This window comes from Melopsittacus undulatus, chromosome 1, assembly GCF_012275295.1.
Source record: "Melopsittacus undulatus isolate bMelUnd1 chromosome 1, bMelUnd1.mat.Z, whole genome shotgun sequence".
Classification (NCBI taxonomy): Eukaryota; Metazoa; Chordata; class Aves; order Psittaciformes; family Psittaculidae; genus Melopsittacus; species Melopsittacus undulatus.
This window is the reverse complement of record NC_047527.1, coordinates 112,469,589-112,486,254: the sequence shown is the minus strand read 5'-3', so window position 1 is coordinate 112,486,254 and position 16,666 is coordinate 112,469,589. Positions and strand designations below refer to the sequence as shown.

The 16,666-nt window shown below is 41.3% G+C and overlaps 1 protein-coding gene across 3 annotated transcripts in view; it reads right to left on the bottom strand.

Moving 5' to 3' along the window:
- The window catches only part of ARHGAP12 (Rho GTPase activating protein 12), a 75,886-nt gene extending 61,337 nt beyond the window's left edge, over positions 1-14,549 (bottom strand). For 2 of the 3 annotated variants that reach the window (XM_034062140.1, XM_034062138.1), the window contains exons 1-2: positions 14,432-14,549; positions 8,706-9,454 (exon numbers count right to left, since the gene is read on the bottom strand). In XM_034062140.1, coding sequence (XP_033918031.1) covers positions 8,706-9,368 — 663 coding nt within the window. In that variant the 5' untranslated portion in view covers positions 9,369-9,454; positions 14,432-14,549. Of the gene's footprint in view, positions 1-8,705; positions 9,455-14,055; positions 14,117-14,431 lie in introns of those variants that run through there. The other variant, XM_034062135.1, reaches the window with a different exon arrangement.
- Positions 14,550-16,666: the final 2,117 nt, after the last annotated feature.

The following is a 16,666-nucleotide window of genomic DNA, read 5'->3' as shown; positions in this document are numbered from 1 at the left end:
AAAGTAAGTTTGTAACTACCACTTTACTTCGATAAAAATAGATATTAAACAAGTTTGGGGTTTTTCAGATGATTTAAGACAAAAGCCAGGTTAAGGTTTTACATACAGGTGGAAGGTATATAAGTAAATAAATATAACTGAGCACAAGCACATACCCAAGTTCTGCTCAACCAACGGTTACTATAGGAACTCTGGAGCATGAAAAGGCAAAAAAGGATGAATAGTTTTTACACATACTATTAACAAAAAGTAAACAAGCTTAAAGGAAAATTTGCACCTTGGTGCATCACAACCCACAACTTGCTCTAGGAACAAGTCATCTCAAACTTGGAAAAAGAAAGAACTGAGAGAGGTCTTTCCTTGTGAGAGCAGCATAGAAGAACAAGCAAAAATATCTCTTAAAATTTTACTTCCCCCACCCTAAATGTCCTCCCTTCTCAGGCAGTCACATGAAGAACATAATCCTTCACGCTGGCAAAGGCAAGAGGAAGGAAAGCAAGCAAAGCTGAAGGCTGTAGCTTGCTACTGTGGATAGTAGATTAGGATCTCCCACAGGCACAAGCACAAGCAAGAAGCTGAGCTCAGTGAGTGAATGAACAATGAGTGACAGGTCTGAAGGACTAGGACAGCCACACTGCATCTTCTCTAAGAGCTCTGGCTCCAGCTCCCAACCTAAAGCAAGGCAGCCACAGAGCCCAGCTGTGTAACCATGCCTGAGAGAAAGCAATGAAGTCCTCTGGCACAGCTTCTGGGCCTGAGCACTAAAGAGTAACATACATCATGGTATGGAAAGTTCAGGGCCTTGAGGTAGCATGAAGATGCTATTAAAAGTTAGAATGCAGCACCTAGGAGGGAGAATAAGGACAAAGTCACATCTAGGATAAAGGGGCTTGTTTGGAGAATTTAACACCAAAAACAAATTAAACACAGACACAAAACAACACACCACCCACACAATAAACCCACTAGATGATCTTTAAGGTCCCTTTCAAACCCAAACCATTCTAAGATATGCATAGTGTCAAGCATGTTGACAGACCACAAAAGCAGGGCAAGAAAGCACCTTTATCCAATTTCAACAGGAAAAGCAGTCAAACCAAAGTCGCTCAAGAACCTTATATTTAACGTTACAACACTGTGCCACAGGGTAAAATTTCTTCTAAAAACTTAAAGAACAAACAATGATTATGTGCAGCATGATACAAAGCTTCTGTTGTAGCATGAATCATTTCTAAACAATATCCTGGCAATCTGCTAAACTGTCTAGAAAGTAAATGTGTATGCAACACTATTAGAGCAGTTAATAACCAGCTGAGAGTCCAGAAAGTTTGTTAACAGCATTTTTGTTTTTATCAGACATAATATTATAATATTTCTTTACATTAGCAAATTTGTTGCAGAAGTCCCATCACATCAATAGGACTAAACACGCAAGTGTGTCCTTCAATCCATCAGATTTGCAGACTTTGCACTAGACTCTTTATGACTACTCAAGTTGTGATAAAGGAGCATATACTGGCTATTGACATACTTGGATCACAATACCACTTAAGACAGTACCACTCCATCTCAGTGCTGTACTGACAAACTTGTCAAGCGAGGTGTCAACTAGAGCAAAGTGATTCAACTGAATGATAATCCTCAAAGGCATAACAAAGATGTAGAACGTATAAGAAAGAAAGTGCGCTATTCCCTGTGCAGAACACAGGGAAGTTACTTAATTTAACTGGATGAACCAAAGATCATCCAGAAACCCCAAGCAAAGCATTAAAAAAGGAAACCATTAACATTATGTTCATTAAATTCAGAACTTAATATGCAATTTGAGATTTAAGATAGGAGCCAGTAAGTTCTACTGATGAATTTGATTACAAATAGAACATGAAGCCATATAATGCAACATTAAAACCTAACATAGGCAATAAGCTCAATTCATTCAGACAACTCAACTTTTAGTTTTCATTTATGAAACTTCTAGCAGACAGAGAACTAGAATTAACGGAAATATATACTCCAAACACCTATGCCAGTCTTCAGAGCATCACTGTACACAAGCTCTAAATCTCTGTCAAAAGACTTTACAAAAGAAAAGGCAGGAGAAGCAGATAAAAACTAGGTGAGGAATTAAGATTGCTTTAACTTCTCAACAATATCTCAGCCATTTCAGCATCAATAAGTAAAACAGTAACTTAAAAATCAGTAGTCTTCTGCATGCAGTACTAAATGTACACCCACTAGCATGTAAGGCTTGTGCAAAGCCTTCACACAGGAATTATTCCATGTCTCTGCTCATACTTCTTATCTCTTCTATTCTACTTTGAGCACTATAACCTCCTTTTCAAGACGAGAGGTCAGCAACTGCACGCTACTTTAAAATACAGAAATACAGTGGGCTTGGAGTTCTGCATTTTTGTTTTGCTCCATTTCCTACTAACATGCTCTATTCTTGATTGCTTCTCTGCATTAACCTAGCACTCTCATAAAATAATCAACTAAAAAGCTACTGTCTATCCCAAGAACTAGCTCAGAAGCCATATTAAGATAAAAATTGCCAAATGCAATCTAACACAATATTGCCCAATTACCATCACAAATGTCTTTTGAATATTGCCAATTCTTATTATCTTGAGAGATTATTGTCTTTTTTGGAACAAACCCCCACACAAGGGCAAAACCCATTTCTCTCAGGTTTTTAAATCAAACGTATCTGGTGAGGCACGTCAGAGAAATATCAGCTGTTTGAGAGCTAGATACACATAGATTTTGCTTTCATTTTTTAAGAACAAATGTCTACTATTCCAGAGAGAGCTGCCTAAAAAAAGGAAAGTGTTCTGCATTTTATTCTACCGAGTCATACGTTCCCTACTGTTTTGTCACACTGCTGTGAAACAAATGATACTTTCTTTAGAATTCTACAAAAGAACAGCACATTTATTCCATAGGCAAGCACTGCAGTGTTAAACAACTGCCTAGATAGTAACTAAGTAAAGATATACCAAATGCGACTGTTTATATTCAGAGCTATGTGCAAGAACAAGATATGATCAAATATTCTCAGATTTATTATTACAAAGCAATTTAAGTTTGTTCTATGTCTGGAGGTTCCAGACTTAAAACCAACAGAAGCACTGCCAACAGAGAACAAGCAAGCCCCCAGTATCTCCAGCTGCTTTCAGTTTAGGCAGCAGTCAGACAAAACACCCATTCCTTTTCCAACGGCTGCTCTTCTATTTAAGCATTCACTCCACCATCCCTAAAGATTCTGCTAAGGGTGGTATTTTATACTTCAGAAGAAAAGGCAGGTGGGACAGCAGACTCCAAAAATCATACTGCACATTAGAAATTATACTTTTCTAAATGAAAAGAAAGAAAAAACAATTCCATATTATGATTGTTATTCCTTGAGCTTTGCTTGTGCTATTAAGAGGTTCTACCAGGATGAAAGACTTAAGTTTATTGGGCAAATGAATGAAAAGGGAAGAAGAAACAAAAATACTAAAAAAAGCATTAGATTTCTTATAATAGAAACAATGTAAAAGCCATTTATTTTAGAAGTTTAATATTTGACCAGCAAGGCAGTCTAACACTAATGATTTGCCACCAGTCCTTCACCTAGGTGACACTGTCAAGAGCACCAAGACCACAAGACATGCTCTCACATCTTCTACAGAAACACAAAGTTAAAAGGGTTTACTCAGTTAAGGTTATGGCAATCCCACAGAAACTGCAGAGGTAAGGCAGAAAGATCTCTTTGCAAGATCTCTACTCAATTTATCAAAGCAAAACAGCCATCCTAGTGATAATCCCCTTTAGTGCTTCACAGTTTATGCAATAGTCAATTACTAAAGAGGATGAAAGATAGAACAATCTTTGCAAATAGGTCACTGTCTATATTTATAATGATTAAAACTAGCCTCCTATTAAAAGTAACTTTTCATAAGCATAAATAGTAACATTAAGACAGTGCATGTATTTTATTCTTAAACACATTCCATGTCTACAATGACAGTAGTTATACTCATTAGAAACAAAGTTATTTCACGTAGGTGAAATACATTAGCATTGCTGAAAGCTGATTTCAATTTCTGTCTGTAACAACTTCATTCCAAAGCACCATATTCATAAAGGTGACAACCTAACCATTCTTGATATGAACTCTGAACTTACCCAACTCTTCCTCCATCTGCAAACCTTCTTTCTCAAAACTCATTAGTAGATTTTACCTACAAACACTGCCCAAAGCTCCTTTTCAAGACCGCTTTGAATGTCTTCCACTTTTGCTTCAACTTCTCTTTCCTGTTCAGGTAATTCTTACACCCAGCTGCACACTCTTGAACATTCAATTCCAATTCTACATGCAGTTACTGTCTCCACCAGAGACTGAAATCCAGTTAAATTGGAGCTTGTTTCCTCTCAAGCCCTACTTCCTCTAATTACCTCCAACCTTCCTACAGTTCAAGTCCATAAAATGTCACCTGATTCTTACAAAGCCTTATGCACAAGAGTTTCACCCAATAGTTGGAATATTTTTACATAAAATGTCAACGGAACTCATTACCCAGTCCTGACCTTTCCCTTGACCAGATCATTTGTTTACATCTTCACTAGCAAATTCTTCATCTCACACTGTCACATCTCTTTTCTTTCATATAATATTTCAGCTGCTAAAAAAAAAAAATCCTTTATGCAGCACTTTGGAAGCTCTGGCTCTTCCAGTATTTTCACAGACAGTAAGCCCGAGCTAGAGATTGTACAGCTGCAGAACCTGCACTTCATTTACTGGAAGGGAGAAAGAACATAATCTTCAGAGAATAAATAATGTAACCACCTTGTAAAAGAACCTAATCACAGAAACACTTCTCTTCATCTCATATATTTCCATTCAGGATACTGAAAATACACGTAAGGTTGGGCTAAGGCTGAATACTAGCAGCTCTAAAAGCTCCTCCCCAAAATCACATACACAAAGACATTATTATTGAGGTTATCCTAGCTTCTAATCTTACAAATTTAAGGGAAAACACCTGTAGCTTACAGTTTATTATAATGCAGAGTGCATAAACTGCAGGCAGGGGAGGGAGAACCACAGTCAGCCTTGTGAAGTGAAATCCTGTTTATGCGTGAAAGCCAGGAACTTGATGTTCTCACTACAGACTAAGAGCAATAAAAACAGCTTTCTGAGCCATTAATTTCTGCACAGCTGATTTCTACTAAACAATGCTCATTATTGAAAGAATTCTAAAAAACCCACAAGGCTGTTCCAGTGAGAAGGCTGGCACTCCAAGTATCTAGACTGAGCTAACAGTGACATCAGTGCTACTACAGCTCTAATCCCTATGGTTACTAAATGTCAAACATTTTCATTGTATTTAAAGAGCCTGTGATTGCGCAGGATGGCGAAGTTTTAAAACAAGACAACTGCAAGACACAGTGAGAACCCATGCTCTTGTCACCCAAGACCACAATAATGGAAAATTATTCAGTGACATCAGTCAAACTGCCATGCTTTTTCCACAGCCAAAATGTAGCATTTTTAGGATCTGAAATTTTTAAGCACTGTGAAAACTCATCTTCAGACCTTCCATAACCCAGTGAAGCCTACAGATAGGTGCACGGCTGCCACACACAAATACAAACTTATTTGTGAACTGTAGCACTGAGTCAAATATACTTGGGAGGGTGGGAAAAAAGGGAAAGGTGAAAAGACTAAATGTCACTGTGACAGCAGTCACAAAGTCCAGTGGAAACTGAGCAGCAGGACATCTATTTCTTAATGTTTGACAAAACACACCCATGTAACATTAATTTCATCTACTTTACAGAAGGAGATGCATTGACCTACAGTGAACACAACAAAAGGAACCATCTTAACATACAATATAAACTCTAGTGTGGTGAACTGTTTTAAGTAGGATACATTCTAAACATTTCTTAGTATTTTCATGATTTGGGTGGCAATCGATTAGTATGGTATGGATGAGCTACTACACATGCTACTAAAAAACAAACACCTAATAATGATTTTATCCTTCCAAGTTTCAAGTGGCTCATGTCTACTACAGTGAGATAGGACATTACTGTACAAAAGGTGCAAGAAAACTGATCAATCTTCATACTGCGTAATCAAGAAATAAATTATAAAAATAAATAAATTCAGTAATCCCATTTATTCATTTGGGAGAGTTGTTAAAATTGACATAAAAATGCAAATATTAGACACATGAGCGAGTCAGCGCTCAACACTGTCCCACACGACATCCTTGTCTCTAAATTGGAGAGACATCAGCCTGATAGATGGACCACTGGGTGGATAAAAAACTGGCTGGATGGCCGCATGCAAAGAGTTGTGGTCAATGGCTCAATGTCCAGCTGGAGACCAGTAAAGAGTGGTGTCCCCCAGGGATCAGTGCCGGAACTGGTCTTGTTCAACATCTTTGTGGGTGACTTGGACAGTGGGATTGCACTGTGACCAAGCTGTGTGGTTCAGTTGATATGCTGGAGGAAAGGAATCCCATCCAGAGGGACCCTGACAAGCTTGTAAGGTGGGCTGATACCAACCTCATGAAGTTTAACCATGCCAAGTGCAAGGTCCTACACCTGGGTTGGAGCAATCTCAGGCACAGCTACAGGTTGGGCAGAGAAGAGATTCAGAGCAGCCCTACGGAGAAGGACCTGAGGGTGCTGGTTGATGAGAAAAAGAACATGAGCTGGCTTCAGTGTGTGCTCACAGCCCAGAAAGCCAACTGTATCCTGGGCTGCATCAAAAGGAGCATGACCAGCAGGGCAAAGGAGGTGATCCTGCCCCTCTACTCTGCTCTCATGAGACCTCACTTGGAGTATTGTGTGCAGTTCTGGTGTCCTCAACATAAAAAGGACATGGAACTGTTGGAACAAGTCCAGAGGAGGGCCACAGGGATGATCAAGGGACAGGAGCACCTCCCATATGAAGACAGGCTGAGAAAGTTGGGGCTGTTCAGCCTGGAGAAGAGAAGGCTGCGTGGAGACCTCATAGCAGCCTTCCAGTATCTGAAGGGGGCCTTTAGGGATGCTGGGGAGAGACTCTTCGTTAGGGATTGTAGTGACAGGACAAGGGGTAACAGGTTCAGACCTGTTAGATTGGATATAAGGAAGAAATACTTCACTGTTAGGGTGGTGAGGCACTGGAATGGCTTGTCTAGGGCAAGCTGTGAATGCTCCATCCCTGCAGGTGTTCAAGGCCAGGTGGACAGAGCCTTGGGTGACATGGTTTAGTGTGCGGTGTCCCTGCCCACAGCAGGGGGGTTGGAACTAGATGATCTTAAGGTCCTTTCCAACCCTAACTATTCAATGTTTCTATTCTATGATTCTATGAAGTCTTATAGCTAAAGAAACTGAATTTCCAGAATAAGGCTAAGAGTAGAGCAGAATATTGAAAAAACTACTAATTCTGAGTATTTCAATAAAAATATATGAACTCATACATTTCAAGACTACATAAATCACCCAATCAATATTGTATCTTTAAGATCTTCCCACACTCACTCATTAACTAAGCAGCTTTGTCTTAATTGTACCTTATAAGCAAAGTACTGATTCACAGGTCTTCATAAGTTTTATTTCTAAAGTCAGCATCAACTTTTATTTGAATAGCACACTCGAGTGAGTACCTTTGACACTCTGAATACATGCTGACAAGTGGGATTTTACTTTAAGGATCAGTTTGCACCCAAGCAACAACAGTTTCACATTACAGAGTAAAAAAGTTCAAGCCTAGGGAGCTTTTAACCTTACAATTTAACTAATTTAGTATCTCCCTAGACAAAGATGGGGAGTGGGGGTGTCTCAGTGGGGGGCATTATCTGTATACACACATACATTACCGGTTCAAGAACCAACCTGGATTACAGTAGACTAATTACCAGAAATGACCTGATTATCTAAGGCAAAGTACTAATCTTTCACTGGGGGTGGGGGAGGCCTATAAAATAAGGAAAAAAAAAAAAAAGGAGTGAGAGAAATCTCCTTACTAAGGAAAAAGGCCATCAATGCTCAGCTTGAGCCTAAAGTGGGAGTACATAATTCCTGAGATTTTTCCATACTAATTAACAAACTCACATGTTTTGAGTTTTAATCCAGAGTAAAATCATGAGAAGCAGCACTGGCAAGGCTGACTGATTACAAGAAGAGTTCACAAACAAAATACCCAAGCCAGAAATTAAACTCCATATAAATCTTAAGTACCATTTTTAAACTATTAAACCCACTAAATACATCAATTTGTAACTCCCAAGCTATCTATACACATACGTAGGAAAAGCTGACAGTAACTAGCAGTATTATCTCAACAAGCGGGAAGTGAGTTACAGAAGTGGGTTCCCTTCCTCTGGAAAAAAAAAAATTATAACCCAAATTCAGTGTCGTCTCAAAACAATCTTACTAAAGAATGAACAAAAGCATTTCTGTAACATTCAATCACAGGATAACATAAATAGAATTAATCCCCAAAGCAAAGTATTTCTGCAAGAAATAGAGTTATGAACATCAACTATTTAAACTTTTATAACCAGCTCATGCTGATAAGACATTTTTACTTAAGCTGATCTTATTAGGAATAATTCTGAAAACAGTAGCAAGCAATTATGGCAATAAGGACACAAAAGGGGGAGGAAAACAAAAACACACACACACACAAATTTACAGGGACTATTTTGTTTTTTTTAGCTTACCTGCACTTGTTCTGTGGAGCTACTACTGAGCTCATCTCCAGACTCTGAATCTTGGTGAATTTTTTCTGAGCCTTCTCCTGCCGAATCACAAGATTGTTCATGCAAAAAGCTGGTCTTCTCTATTTCCAAAAACTCTGGACATGGGAAATGACCCATGGAAATGGTTCTAAACTGATTAGAAACCTTGGGAGATTGCAACTCATTGTTAAGTTTTCCATTGTTTTGGGTAAGGTCCAGACTCAAACCAAGAGTCTGACTATTGTTTGGTCCCAGATTTTGATTGGCATCTCGAACTAAGCAAGACACTTGAACTGGAGAAGATTTTCCAAAACTAGAAAGCTCTGGTGACTTATTCACATTTTCTGTTGATCTCTGTAATCCATGTGTCAACTTCAAAGTGTTATTTGGCAGAATGCTTGCCTGTTTAACTGGTGGCATCAGTGCTTTCCGTGGTATTTCCTTCACATACTGTGCTGGCACATAAAAGGGTTTGGAATTTTCATCTCTTTTGACTTGCCACCAATCATCATTAGTCTTTTTCACCAAGATGTATTTCTCCCCTTGCTTAATCACAATTTTCTTGTCCTTGGCCTCATATTCATAGTCGTATTCCACTTCAATGTACAACTGTCCTGGAAGGATCTTCCCACCTTTATCAGCCATTTCTATTTGAAAAGATTTCACCTTCTCAGGCAAAAGGTAAGCCACATTCTGTTTCAGAAGTGTTATTTTCCTGTTATCAATCAGAGCTGTAAGAAAAAAAAGCATACATATATATATGTAATAAAGTAATTGTATAAGAGCCCTTTAGATGAAAATAATTTAAAAAATAAACTTATAACCTTGCCTATTCAACTTACACCAACATCAGACTAATCAATCAATGGAAATTGCAAGATTTTCAGATACTTTTCTCATCAATAAAACAGAAAGTCAGTAGAACAATTCAGTCACTGATTTAACCCTCCTTGTCACACATTCTTCCTGCTATCCAGTGGCTCATTAAGCCTGTTTCTGCTACAAAATAATGTCGACTGATCATTAGGGGCTTGGGGGAAGGGGGTGACTAGTCTGAGTCTACCTCCTACTTACCCACTGGCTTAATTTCCTCATGGAACTGTGTTACTACATTGGTTTTAATCAAAATATTCACAAAAAGAATATTATTAGTTTATTTTGATTCTTCTTGCTGTTAAAGAATCCCTTCAGAGTGCTCAAAATTCCATACAAAATCCTTTAAATCTTCCTCCAATACTACACCACAATAATCAGGTTTAGCACAAGCTGAGTCTTTGGCCCACGTGCACGTGCTGCACGCCCTACAGAGCCTGCTAACCTTCACCAAGCCAGAGAAGGAGCTGACTAGGGAGGTACCTGACCCATGCTACAGAGGCTGCAGATCATGTTGCCTCTGCATCTAGCTGTTGTCTACAAAATAGGTGGTATAACTTTACAATTTATTTCTTTAAATTGCTAGTATAACTACAACACAGAATTTTATCTATAACAATAGTAGCATCAGATAAAAGCACTCAATGCTTCCAAGATACTCTGGTTTCAGTGATTTAAATTCTGCGTTATTTACTTTGCTCTTAAGTGAGCTTTTTGGGGTATTTACCTTACAGAAAACCTGAACTAACCAAGACTTTAAGGGCTACAACAGAAAACACAAAAAAAAAATAATAATAATGAAACACAACTATGAACCAAACCCAAAAGTGATTAATAAATACATTAACGTTTTGAAATAGAATTTCTGCATCTTATAATTCAGACAATCATCACTGTATGGGCATTTGTGAACTACAAGCTCTCTCTAACCATGCAGCATCAATGTCACAATTCATGAGTGCATAAGCATCAGTCTTGCCAACTTACACTAAACACAACACAGTACATTATCATGAACGATATGATTTCTTGATCTTGAAAAAGCATGTAAGGGAAAAATCTCTAGCATTCAAACAGAACCTGGGAGAATTCAAGTAAAATACTGCCACATTTAATCTTATAAAGATCAACAAGTTTATTTTTTTAATGCATGTTTCATGAAAGAGAAAAAAATATGCAGGAACTTGCAGCTCTGCAAGTTAAAACTTTGTGATGAGATCTGTAGCATTTACCCTACCACAGGGTGGAACTAATGCAATTCCATGCAAGCACACACATGCAAGTGAACTCAGCTACCCTCAACAGGGCTATGGACAGAAACCACAACAATAAAGGACTTCTAGGGAGAGCTGAAACTGAAAGCCTAACAGTTCTTCAATTTTTGCTTCACTATTCCTGCTATTTGGTTTTAATCTCATAAAAAATGCATTTCCTACATAACTTGTTAGAAAAATAAGCTAAAAAGCTAAAGTATGATGCCAAGACAGAAGTACTCATCTTAAAACTGTGTCTCTCTCCCACAGTCTCATCTTCTTATCCTTCCAAGAAGCATTTCCTACAGGTAACTTGAAAGCTATCCTCATTTACAAGACTCTAAATGCAATCATAAGGTCAGACTTACAATTTTATCAAGGACTTGTCAGGAGGAATGATGATACCACATTCAGCAAAACAGACAGTAGGAAGACAAAGCAGCAGAAAAGAATTCTGGTGCTCCTTTCTGGTGTTTACTTTCTCTACCATAAAATGGCACATCAAAATTCACAGCATTATAGTCTATTTACAGCCTCAGTACAAAACAACTTGTTTGCCTACTGTTCTACATAAATAGGTATTTTAAGCACAGTCCTGCAGTTGTTTAGCAATTGTGACAGAAGGTAAACATGAACAAATGGCAGCTATTCCCACTCTCTTCCTAGTTTTGGAACCTCTGCCATGTGAATGCTATTTTTTTCCTTGTTACTAAACCTGACTCCTTCCAACTGCTATCAGCCCCTTTCACAACTTCAAGGTCATATACCAGAAAAACATAAGCGTTTCTGAGTTTCAGTACACCTCTAGGTTTTGCTACCTTGGAAGCTGAAATGTAGGACGAGGACACATTTACACTTTTTCCTTCTCCCATACAGAAACCAAAAAGAGAACAAAAGCCTGTGGTTTCCCACAGGGATACCAAGTGTTTAAAAGCTTGGCTTTTTCATCTCTCTTTTGCCAATTCCATATAACTATTTATTGAGAATGCATGTTTAACATAGCTTCAAGACGGAATCCATAAGTTGCATTTTATGCTTACAAAACCCCCCAGAATTTTGATAAATAGAAGTCAAATAAATACAGTAGCTACAAAAATGCCTCTATCCACTTTTGAAGTCAGTTTTGCAACCTCATCCCTTTGCAAAACAAAACGAAAGAATGAACCAACAAAAATAAACTGCAGGATTTTTGTTCTTTCATCCAAGCTGCAAAATTATCAAGTCAATAGCAAACATTTGGTAATGTTGAGCATACGATCAAAAAGAGCCAGGCTGTGTTCTCTATTTGGCCTGAACACTAAAACAGTTTTATAAACAGATCACATCATCAGGATCAAGCAAGGCTCTAATTCTCTGCCTCAGCAGAGAGAAGCAAGAGATACCTACAGTATAGGTGGGGAACCTTTCTCAGCAAGTCAGCATTAACCCTGCAGGTCTGCAAACAGCTACCACCACCCTGATTTCACAGATCCAAACCCATTATGTTTTAGTTGGTTTGAATTCTTTTAATTCAGCCATTGTGCCACACAAGGTAGACTGCCTGTACCCTAAGCGCAGCCCATGGGACAGGTAATAGTGATGTCCTCCAGCAGCACATCACCGCCTGGCAGCACTCACCTGAACTGCACAGCCATGTGCTGAACTGACCCTGAAATGATCTTCCAGAAGCATGTCCCTAGCATATACAAGCATCGAATCACAAGTATGGCCAAAGGTGATACGGAACCACAGAGTAGTTAAGGTTGGAAAGGATCATCTAGTTCCAACCCCCTGCCATGGACACCTTCGTCTAGACCCAGTTGCTCAAAGCCCCGTCCAATCTGGCCTTGAACACCACCAGGGATAGGGCAGCCACAGCTTCTCTAGGCAACCTGTGCCAGTGTCTCACCACCCTCTTAGTAAAATATTTCTTCCTAATATCTTATCTAATACATACATGTCATATTAGATAAAATCACCCCTAGCTTCAACTTCAACATTATCCTAGTACTCAAGACCAAAAATAAGTATCAGGAGGCACACAATAGGTGCTTGGTATCTCTGTTTTGAAACTATCATGCTCTAGAACCAGATAATTGAAACTTGAGAGGTACTAAAAAGATGTTTTGTTATTTCTTTTATTTTTCTCTAGGAAAAAGCCTTACCATGGCTATAAAATTGTTACTTATTTTATAATACAAACAGATTATAAACTATTAAAAATGCCACCAAGGATATTAACCAATCGCCTTAAAATTCTTCATGTGACCTTGCTCATGGTGTCCTACAAAGTAGCAGCAATTGACTTGTGTAATCTTTTTCCATTTTCAGCATCGAACTTCACCCACCACTGAAATGAACCCTTCTGCAGTGCTGATACAGAAATAAACTCTATTACTAAAGCTAAATGAGGATAAATTCTTAACAGTTCAGGCCAGATGAGGCACCCTGACTGCAGCTCACTGCATTCTGAATCTCTGCTTCTCCCTGGGTAGTTTTTTAGGGGTTCAAGCTGCACTGCATGACCACTAATTGAGAGAGTGGTCCCACCATAACCTTATCAAAACTCGATTCTGTTCCTACCTTCCTTCATGAGGAGCACCTCTCTTTGTTCAGCACAACTAACTTCTCAGCTAATACTTTCACACAGACCACCAGCCCTCACCGCTGTCTGCAAACCATGCATCTAAAGCATGCAAAAGTTGTGTAAAAATAGACGCGAAGATGCAAATGCAAACAACAGAGACAAAGCACAACGTCTCAGCTTTACGAAAACAAGCTTAATACTTTACTGCTTCCTCAAAGATTACTAACACAGGTTAGAAATGGGAGCACCAGTTCCAAATAAACTGGCTTCCCCCGGATCACACGTCCTTTAAAATTTAAAGGCATAATAAGTAACCACTTAATAATTGCCTATGACTCAGAGCACTGAACAAGCTATGCCTTTCAAACACAGCTGTCGGGACAACTTCTCCAGCCACGCCGCAGCTCCCGCACCTTGTCGTGCCCCGGGCACATCAGCAGCCCACCCGCTCCCCGCTGCAGGCTTCTATCGAGTCCCGGGCTCCACGGAGGGCAGCAAACCCGTGCCACCCACCGCAGCCAAACCCCCCCCCCACGATAACCTACGGTTGCCCCCCCACTGGTCACCGGGGCCGCCCGGGGAAGGCCGCGCCGCCCCCCTTTGTTCCCCACCAGCCCCACAGGTGACCGGCGCTGCGTACCCACGGCAGGTCGTGCTGCGCGGCCCAGCCCCGGCAGCGCCCAGGTGCAGACCTGCCTCCCGGCGCCGCCGCCAACCCGGCGCTCCCGGCGGCGACCGCGGAGCGAAACCGCCGTGGGGGGCACCGCGAGGCGGCACCGCCCAGACCCCCACCGGAGGCGAGGCGCGGGGAGCGATCCCCGGGAGAGAGCGGGCGGGCGGTGCCGGGGGGCAGGGCCGCCGGGAGCCGGCGAGGTCGTGCCCTCCGCAGACACCCTGCGCTGCCCGATTGTCCCAGCTCCGCCGCCGCCACGCTCCTCCCCGCTCCCGTCGACCTCCTCCTCCCGGCCGCGGAGCCAAGAGACACGACGCAGCACGGCCCAGGCCCGGCCCCTCACCTGCTCCGACGGCGCAGCCAGGCCCAGAGCCCGCTCCAGTTCGCGCTTGCTGCTGCGGCTGCTCCCACTCCCCGCCCGCCCCGCGCCCAGTGTCAGCTCCGGGGCACGGCGGCGTCACCGCTCCCCCGTCACGTGCTGGGGGCGGGGCGCGGCGGAGGTGGGGGTGTGGCGGGGGGGGGGCGGGCGCAGCGCACACCGAGCCCCGCCGGCCCGGCCCACCCCACCCGCGGTGCTCCCCGAGCCCCGCCCGGCGCAGCGCTGCTGCCCTGGTGGGCGACGTACCCAGGCCTGATGGTGCTTAGCGGCCCCTGAGGCTGCTATGGGAAGGGCATCGGCGGGTGGCTGAGCCCCGGCCCCTCGCCGGCCCCAGAGTTGAGCTTTGGGGCCCCGGGCAGCGCTGGGCATGGCTGGAGCCGGGGGCTGGTGCTGCCGCCCTGTCACTGGAACAAGAGGTCGAGGGGCGGCTAGTGCTGGTCCTGGCCCCCGGAGAGCGGGTTGCTCGTAATTTCAGGTCGGTGAGCGTGATCCAAGTTAGTCGTCTGTTGTGCTGTTCGTCTTTGTTAGAGCCTGCTAAAGTAATCCGGTGTCAGAGTGATAAGATCACTTTCTAATTCACATGGTAATGTGGAATATCTAGGCCTTTCTGCTGTAATAAAAAGAACAGATGGAAAGCAAAAACCACAACCCTTTCTCGTTGCAAACTGGGGGTTGAGTGTTGAACAGCTGAAAACTGAAGAAACCACAATTCCTAAATAGTCTGACCAAAAAGAAACAGTAAGATATAGTCCTATTCAGCTGTTCTGAGTTAATTTGCTTGATATCTCATATTAGTAAAAGTAGCCAAGCATCCAGTTTTGGCATACTTATGTGGCCTTCCCAGCATTTTCACATTGTAAGTAATCTTATCTTTCTCTTTTAAAAAGCAAAAATGGTATCTAGTCCTCATGGTTGCAAAGATAACTTGGAAAGCATGAACTGACTGTAACTGATACAGCGGTACCTGAATGAATCTGGGAACATCCTGACACAATGGCACTGAGATGTGTAAACTATCCGGGCTCCATTAATCTAATCAAGACTAATGTTCCCCCTAACTCTTTCTTTGATTATTTTAACACACAGAAGAAGGAAGAAGACAGTAAAATCCTCAAAAGGTGGGAAGAACAGGTTTGCTGAATGGAAAGAAAGGCAATGGGAAGAGACCTGAGGAGTGCAAGGAACAGAAAGAGAGAAACGAAACTGAGACTCTATTTGAGGAACGGATAAAAATTGACAGATGCTGAACACGTGGACACATTCATATTGAATGATATTTTCAACATCAATATTTCCTTGATGGCTTGTATTAGGAGGCATGTGACAACATGCAGGACAAGTAGTAAACACTGTGAATACCTTAAAGCTTTGCTTCTGAGCATCTGAGCTTGAATACATTGTGAAAATATCCCCTCAACACCAAGATAGTTTGACCTTGGGCTATCTGTCCACAAAACATCATTATTAAAATTCTGTTGGTGTTGTGAGGCTGATACCACTGTCACCTTTGTGTTCAACAGCTTTTCACAGACAGGAAAAACAGACCAGAGGCTAGTATTTCTGTTGTAAGCAAATTCTCTATATAGCTCTCTACTATTTATCATTGAAAGGCAAAAAAAAATGTAAAAGGACAGTAGTTTTGTAGTCATACTTATTATTTTGTAAATTATATGTATGGGGAAAAGAGATAAATTGAGGGTATGTTTTTTGTCTAACAGGTTTTAGCTTTATGCCCAGTTTTATGCTAGAAAATAGTATATTTGGGACACTTGGGTATTTCTAAGCAAGCTGACTGCATTTTACCTACTGACATGCCTGAGGTATACATAAAACCATCTTAAAAATCAGTCATAGTAACCACACTGTAATTATCCTTCCTCACTGCCAAGGCTTCACTGGAGTGCTGCAGGACATGGCATTAGTGATTCAGACTGAGGCACTCTTCCCTCTGAGTCAGTGTTGAACCAATGGGCCCACATAGTATCAACATGCATAATAGAGATGTAGGTGCCAGAAGATATGTAATGTTGAGTCCCTGCCCAAATGCAGTCATGAAAGATTCCTCATTACAAATAAACTGTCCAGCCCAAGTTCCAATTTTAGCATCTGTCGCGTATTCTGCCTGTGGAGGATTTCTCTACCATCTCACTGGAGTAGAAAGCGCTAGAATTCACAACCCTTACTCACCATGACTTGGTT